This window comes from Priapulus caudatus, unplaced genomic scaffold, assembly GCF_000485595.1.
Source record: "Priapulus caudatus unplaced genomic scaffold, Priapulus_caudatus-5.0.1 Scaffold933, whole genome shotgun sequence".
NCBI classification, from domain to species: domain Eukaryota; kingdom Metazoa; phylum Priapulida; class Priapulimorpha; order Priapulimorphida; family Priapulidae; genus Priapulus; species Priapulus caudatus.
Genome location: NW_014577994.1, coordinates 101,872 through 110,632, shown reverse-complemented (window position 1 = coordinate 110,632; position 8,761 = coordinate 101,872). Strand labels below are relative to the sequence as shown.

At 41.7% G+C, this 8,761-nt stretch overlaps 1 protein-coding gene across 1 annotated transcript in view; it reads left to right on the top strand.

The window, feature by feature from the left end:
- Window positions 1-8,761, top strand: part of LOC106814507 (tubulin alpha-1 chain-like) — a 20,999-nt gene that overhangs the window by 562 nt on the left and 11,676 nt on the right. The window contains exon 2 of the mRNA XM_014818817.1: window positions 5,822-6,044. Coding sequence (XP_014674303.1) covers window positions 5,822-6,044 — 223 coding nt within the window. The remainder of the gene's footprint in view (window positions 1-5,821; window positions 6,045-8,761) is intronic.

Below are 8,761 nucleotides of genomic sequence, written 5' to 3'. Positions count from 1 at the left end.
AATTTAATTCCTTGAATTAATTCCTTTTTCATCATTCTTGTGTTCAAATGGAGATCCAGCCATTCTTTATTCCTTCATTTCATATTCTGAACATATTTTCATAAACTGAAAGCTTATTGCATTCGGTAAATTAAATCTTTTGGTAAACCTTCATGTACGCATTCCCGTGTACGTATACACCCACCACCCGTTCACATACTTCTAAACGTATTCACGAAAATTCTCTCTAAATATATATATTATTTATATAATACGCCTTTTAATTTTTATCATTCTGTCTCCAAAGGTTTTCCTCTGTAGCCGACAGGCGATTCTATTTTAGGAGAATATCTGGTATTTATATGGCGGACAAATATATACCAATTTCTATAGTTACATGTAGATGCTGAATTACGTGTATATATAAGATATCGAAAATAATCGCTAGTAGTAACGTATTTGTTAAGCAATTTATGTGAGATATAGAGTCGGATATGATTTTCACAGGAAGTAAACAGAAGTATATAAAGCGAAACCATAATGCTAACGGCGTAGCTGTTCCATCGGCGTGCAGTTAAATAGGGATGTGCTACTTTCATTAATATATCGTTGACATTTTTAATTCTTGTATCTCCTAACATTTATTGTCATATTAAAGTGTTCTAAAACCGGAACCGTAACTGGGCTGTGGAGAGAAATGATACAGATATGAGGGTAAGGATGACCAGACCGCATATCCAGTCGCAGCGAGAACATTTTGAACTTACGTTTGCGAACATTGGTGTTTTCAATTTGTAATTCATAGCAATTTAGCTGCAAAACAACATATAATTGTACTGTCGTTTTGTGTGGCTCTTTAAATTTATTTATTTTGTCCAATAACATATTTACGTCTCAATCATCCACCAGGTGTCACTAGTAGTGCAGTGACCGAGACCCAAAAAATCAAGTGCACCCCTACCGGAGGTATAACAGCTGGGGACTGGTCTCGATTTTAACCGTATGGGTCCCTAGTTTTATGAAAAGACATGTTGTAGTTGCAGCAACCTTGTACAACATGCCGAATTAACCCTTGTTTACGGTAACATCTGAAAAAATGACATTTTCAGTTACTTGCTTATTTTGTGAAAATTAGCCCATTATATTTTTATAATTGATGGTTATATCAATGTATTTCATTGAAATAGATATGTAGCAATGTATTTGAGGCAGTTTTGCTGGCTGAAGGGGGTTAAGGGGCCAAAATTATACCCCAAATTTGGCATTTTTTGGCGATTTCGACCAAAATAATGTATATTTTCTTGCACTACTAAACCAATACATGTTATCACTGGTGTCAGATCTGACTGTATTCATGGGCCTAGATGTGCTATTGATAAAAAAATTAGTTTCAGCATGGTAAACGGGTAGAACATGGTACATTAACCCCTTGTTTATGGTAACATCTGAAAAACTGACATTTTCAGTTACTTGCTTATTTTATGAAATCAGCCCCATTATATTTTATAATTTGAGGTTATATCAATGTATTTCATTAAAATAGATATGTAGCAGTGTTTTTGAGGCAGTTTTATGCTGCTAAGGGGGTTAAGGGGCCAAAATTATACCCCAAATTTGGCATTTTTTTTGGAAATTTCGACCAAAATAATGTATATTTTCTTGCACTATTCCACTAAATACATGTTATCACTGTGTCAGATCTGACTGTATTCAGGGCCTCGATGTGATATTGATAAAAAAAATCAGTTTCAGCGATGGTAAACGGTTACACATAGTTGCAACAACCCCTTATTTGTGACAGACCTTAAAACTACTTTTTCAGTTTACTTGCATATTTTATAAAATCAGTCATGCAGATGTTTAGAACTGATGGTTTTATCAATGTTTTTGATTGAAATATAGATGAAGCAATGCATTTTAGGCAGTTCTATGCTGTTAAGGGGGTTAAGGGCCCAAAATATTAAAAAAATATCTGGCAATTTTTGATAATTTTGACAGCAATAAAAAAAAGACGTTCCATGCATACTGCCACCAATACATGGTACAACAGTATCATAGGTCTACCTGACTGAAGGCCTATCCATCAGTCTGGATGTAGCATTGATATAAAAATCAGTTGAAGCATGGTGAAGGCTGAGTACAACATGGTACATGAACCCTGTTTACAACAATGCTAAATGGTTACATAACACTGTGGGCCATGATGTCAATAGCCACTTATCAACACAAATCTATGTGCCACTTCTCTCTTCTGGTATGGTGATCTGATTTTCAGTCAGTACATTAACAAGCATCGATGCACTCTAGTCCAGCAAGGAGACAAGACATTTCCTCTCGCACTCAAGCAGTCTCTTGTCTGTGCAGTAGATATGTGTCATGTCTCGAACTTCAACTGGAGCTGATCGGCTGAGTGTCGATGACATCGTCTGTGTAATGCCTCCATCATTCACAAGCGGACACACCATGGCAACCGGTTCGATCAACTCTTGGTTGGGATGTGACTCCTGCACCAAATCCGGTTTGGTACTTTGCGCGCGCGAGGACATGTTGTTGGAAGCATCTACTGTTTGAGAAGCATTGATGCATACTTGTCTGTCATTGTAGCCATGATGTAACCGCAACTCATCAAGTGTGTCTATTTGCTTCTTCCGTAGAAGAGTAGTGTGTAGCTACGGGCTACCGTGATGCTCTCCTTTATGTCGTCTTCATGGAATGACTTAGGATTTGTCAGACTGTCCGCATGTTTCACCAGTTTCGAGTACGCCGTCTTTTTTTCTATCCTGTTCATTGAACATGTGGTGCCGCATCCTGTGAGGGCATGAGCAGCAGGGAGACACTCGCATACTTGTTGGGCGACAGTTCATTCCGCAATTGTATGAACAGGAATGCATCTTTCCTTTTCTGAATGACCAGCATACAGGTACACATAGTCAGCCAGTTGTCCTCTGCTGACATAGTAAACCAACAAGACCAAGACATCTGTGTTGTCACAGCGGATTATGATTCTATTATGGTCCTTTGATAGTGCATAGGCATGCAGGATCATACGTGTATCGGCCTCCTCCTGGTTACTGTACAGTGATTCAACAGATGACGCCTCCAGATGGAAGCAACCACCTTCACAAGAGTTCCTTCACTAAATCCTCCAGCCAAGATAATGGATTTGTCGTTGGGAACATATTCTTCTGCATTCTCCAAGATATACTGTGAGATGTAATTCGCAAGGCTTGCCTTGTTTCCGACTCCCTTGAGAAACCTGTAGTTAGGTACTTGTCTGCTCCCCTGGATCTTATAAGTAGGTAACAAACTGGAAGAACCCCACCGCTCGCGTTCTGTGGTCCTTGATAGATGACACGTTATCATACCGATCGAAGTCGCACCATCTCCGAATATCTTGCCAATGCTCGCCAGGAAAACCATTATCAGATGCATTCCTCCCGGCCCTCATCGTTACTTTGCCACCAGTGGTTTCGGTCTGCTCCACAGAATATGATGTGGCCTTGCTGTAGATGGCAAGGTCTCTGGCTAATGAGTATGTGATGCTGCCCCAACCTCTCAGATATGTGCGACATAGCCTCAACGAAGTGGTAAAAAATGGTTGACAAGTCAGATGGTGAGGCATTGATAAAGGGAAAGATATCGTATCGTAGTAACGGGGACAGTGCTTGGTACTGACGAGGGCATTGAATCCACTCCATGCCGGAATGCTAGATTCACCAACTCCACAGGTCCTTGCCACTTTCCATATGAAATCTTTTATTATGACCTTACCCGACAGTTTACCTCCACTTGATAGGTTACAGTGGGCTATGGCTTCTCTTTGGCAGACCTGCGCGCGGGGTGAGCCGAGTGGGAAGTGTTGGTTCGTTGGTACGGGGGACACTGAAGCGGAGTGTCCAAGGATGTTCATTCGGTACAAGGAAAGTCAAGAGACCAGTATCAAAGACTGGGAGAGTGGGGGGGAAGGACCGAGATGCGGTTGGAATACAACACAACAGCCACTGGCATGTGATAAGTAGACCGGTTTCCCGGGTTCAAACGCTCTCAAGAGTGGCATTGACTGGATCAAAAGGTGATGGGAGTCTGGATGGCCCGGAGGCTGAAGGAATCGAGGCACCGGGGAAGGAGGGGTAAAGAAAGAGGGAAAGAGAGGGAGGAGCAAGACGTGACTGATGGGCGCAAGGGATTTACGTAGGGATAGCAAACTTGAGTGAGAAAGATCCCTACGGAAACAGGGAAAACGCTGGGCAGCGCTGTTAGAAATAGGGTAAATGGTGGAAGTTGATGCAAGGAAACTAGTAGCGTGATGTTCAGGAACTTTTCTGCACCGCCACTAATATGAAGGTTTACTATGGGAATAGTCCCCACCTAGTAGACGTTGATAGGAAAACGTCTAGGGAAAGCTCGCTTAACTGGCCAGTAGTCCGATTGCGTAGCATACGCTGAAGCCCAAGGCCGAAACTGTGAATGTAGTAGGTTCGCGTTCTATACAGGGACTGAGAGAGAGTGAATAACTGTGACAGGTACCAAGAACAAGATGCTCGATTGGGTCAGCATCAGCTGTGAGGGTCACTCAGTGGGTACTTAACGATTGAGTGTCAAGAAGATTCCTTGCGAGGTCACATGCTATGAAATTCGCTACAGATGTCTCCTGGAACCAAATTTTCTTACCATTGTCATACATTCAAGTCTACCGTTGGGCATAGTGGCTAGTTTTGAAAGATTATCCCAGGACATTGGCGACTGCGGAATATACCACAGCAGCATTTGTGCATGCATAATGGCGTGCGCGCTGTGTTGCAGCGGTGTATTGGACGGTATTGAAGTGAAGTTATTAGGTCAAATCAAACATTAAGACTATTACTGGTACTGGTAGGTCTAGTAGTAGTACTGACAAGTTGTATTTATTAACCATCATTTTATTACTGGTACTTGTATTTATTAACCATCATTTTATTATTGAAACGGCTCATGCAAGTACCTGTGATTGTTAGTATCTCAACTTCCTCTCCTGCTGCCACGTAGAGCAATGACTCATGTTTTCGCCGAGCCCATTCTCCCACTTACTCACGCTCAAGGGGTCGTTGTCGTAACAGGTACTACAGATATGTACCCGAGGTACATATATGTATACACAAAGTGTACTAGACTTGTACTACAGAAATGTACCCTAACCCTAACTCTAACCCTAACCCTAACCCTAAACATACCTCATATAAAAATATAAACATAATACTAAACAACCTGAAACTACCTCGGGTACATATCTGTAGTACCTGTTACGACAACGACCCTTCGTGCCTTACTCACTGGGGAGGGAACATTTTTCATCTCGCGGTTATTCCACTGGCAGCAAGAACAAGTCCGTACCTGCAGCTACAGCACACACGCTGCCATTGCGACAGTAAAAGCCGGTGTGGGAGCGTTTGCGTGACGCCATTTTAACGCATTTTCGGCGGGAGTGTAAAGTCCATATCAACGGTTATTGGTCAAGATTAGATTACGGTTAACGTTGCGGTTATGGTTATAAGCTAGGTGTAGGAATTGTGGTTTGGGCTAGCAATAGGGATTAATGTAATATTTTCCGCTGTAACCGCGTGTTGCGGTGGTCATGTTCTTGCCTCAGTTTTCAACTCATTTTCTTGCAAATAATGATATACGTGAACAATTCACTCTTGAGTATGAATGATTCTGGACGCTTAATATGAAGCTCCAAGAATCATTCTTTGTGCGGTGCAATAATTAAGATATATATATAATTAATAAAATACGATACTCCTGTTATTATGATGTTATAGTGTGAGGCGTGAATTTGAGCCGTTGCTTGCTTGCTTTCTTTCAGCGTGAGTGTATCTCCATCCACGTCGGTCAGGCGGGTGTACAGATCGGCAATGCCTGCTGGGAGCTGTACTGTCTGGAGCATGGCATTCAGCCCGATGGACAGATGCCGTCAGATCCGAACCCCGGTGTAGCGGACGACTCCTTCAACACGTTTTTCGCCGAGACGGGCGCGGGAAAACACGTTCCTAGGGCCGTGTTCGTTGACCTGGAACCCACAGTAATCGGTGAGTTCTACCTCCCCCTCTCTCGCCCCCCCACCCTTCTCTCTCGCTCTCGTTCTACCCACATCTCTCGCTCTCACTTTCTCGCGGTCTCCTTTTCTCTTTACATACTTCTAAACGTATTCACGAAAATTCTCTCTAAATATATATATTATTTATATAATACGCCTTTTAATTTTTTATCATCTGTCTCCAAAGTTTTCCTCTGTAGCCGACAGGCAGTATTCTATTTTAGGAGAATATCTGGTATGTTATATGCAGACAAATATATACCAATTTCTATAGTTACATGTAGATGCTGAATTACGTGTATATATAAGATATCGAAAATATATCGCTAGTAGTAACGTATTTGTTAAGCAATTTATGTGCATATAGAGTCGGATATGATTTTCACAAAGTAAACAGAAGTATATAAAGCGAAACCATAATCTAACGGGCGTAGCTGTTCCATCGGCGTGCAGTTAAATAGGGATGTGCTACTTTAATTATATAATCGTTGACATTTTTAATTCTTGTATCTCCTAACATTTATTGTCATATTAAAGTGTTCTAAAACCGAACCGTAACTGGTGGTTGTGGAGAGAAATGATACAGATATGAGGGTAAGGATGACCAGACCGCATATCCAGTGCTAGAACATTTCTGAACTTACGTTTGCGAACATTGTTGTTTTCAATTCGTAATTCATAGCAATTTAGCTGCAAACAACATATAAGTACTGTCGTTTTGTGTGGCTCTTTAAATTTATTTATTTTGTCCAATAACATATTTTACGTCCCAATCATCCACCAGGTGTCACTAGTAAGTCATCCTTGTCCCTTGTAGCAGAGCATGTAGAGCGTTATAGAGCGTAAGTATTATAGAGATCAGTGGGCGCATCTCAAACCTATGCAGGATTTCCATTCGCTCTGCAGAGAACATTATCTTATAAAGACATAATGAGGACATTATTACATAAATACTAATGCTATATCGAATTCTTGAATATAATAATTCAAAAATTTGAATGCTAATAATCATCATGTAATTACACAGATATAAGTACGAAACAACCCAATCAGGCGAGCTGACATAAAAGTTGCCCGCATCGCTGATTGGTCAGTCACTAGACGGCACCTGTCACAGATGCGATGAGACGTAGCAACCATAGCAAATAAATGTAAGCAGAAATATCATAAATAGTTATGACTATCGTGAGCCTATAATCTCGTCACATTTGCAGAACAACTTACTTCACAAGTTCTAAAAATCAGTTTAGTCATGCGATTTTATGTTTCCAACGTTAGTACCAGTCTCATACGTACACGCCTCTACGCCCTGGGCTATCATTGGTGGACGTAAACTTAGTCCCGCCTACCAGCCCGCCTCCGAATTCTGCTAGTATAAGTATCGGTGATCCGCCCGCGTAAAAATTACTCGTCTGAAGAAGAGCTCGTAACGCAACTCTTCGTCAAGACTTCTGCAAGACTCTTGCCGCCGAATTTTCCCGAAAGGAGTGTCCGAGCCTAAACCTCTCAAAATGGTAAGTGGACATGTGTATTATTCGTGTACAGCCTAGCAAACGAGTTAGTCGATATTTGCTAATGTGGTCGCGAGAAGCCGGTTACGCGTCGGTTATCCGCTCATTGTTAGCACAGGCACTTGGGCCGTTTCAATAATAAAATGATGGTTAATAAATACAACTTGTCAGTACTACTACTAGACCTACCAGTACCAGTAATAGTCTTAATGTTTGATTTGACCTAATAACTTCACTTCAATACCGTGATACCGTCCAATACACCGCTGCAACACATAGCGCGCACGCCATTGTGCACAAGTACACAGTAACTCTATAGTGAGTTCTAGAGTAGGAAATATTTTTTCGTCGGTTGCAGTTGAAAAAACACCGTTGAGGTATAAAAATACATCTGCAAATATGGCCGGACAGTATGGGTCCAGGTCAACGAACCGGCCTTAGGAACGTGTTTTCCGCCGGCCCGTCTCGGCGAAACCGTCGTTGAAGGAGTCTGTCCGCCTTACCCGGGTTCGGATCGTGACGGCATCTGTCCATGCGGGTCGGAATGCCATGCTCCAGAAGTACAGCTCCCAGCAGGCATTGCCGAATCTTACACGCGCCTGGACCGACGTGGATGGAGATACACTCACGCTGAAGAAAGCAGCAAGCAACGGCTCAGGTTCACGCCTCACAATATTACATCATAATAACAGGAGTATCGTATTTTAGCAGTAGACAATAGTATAGCAGCAGAGACCCGTGGTAGACAAGGCGTAATTATATATATCTTAATTATTGCACCGCCCACAAAGATGATTTTGGGCTTATTAGCGTCCAGAATCATTCATACTCAAGAGTGAATTGTTCACGTGCAAAGTAGCATATATGAACATCACGTAAGCATTCGGAAAGCAGGTAAAAAAAAAAAAATATATATATATATATATCATTGTTTGCAAGAAAATGAGTTGAAAACTGAGGCAAGAACATGACCGCCGCAACATGCGTTTACAGCGGGAAAAACAGATGAAAATTTACATTATCCTATCGCTAGCCCAAACCACCCAATCTTCTACCATTAGTTAACCCGAACGCAACAGTTAACCGTAATCCTTAACAATAACCGTGATATGGATTTTACACTCCCGCCCGAAAATGCTCGTGTTAAAACCGTTTCGTCACGCAAACGCTTCCACACCGGCTTTATATACTGAATCCA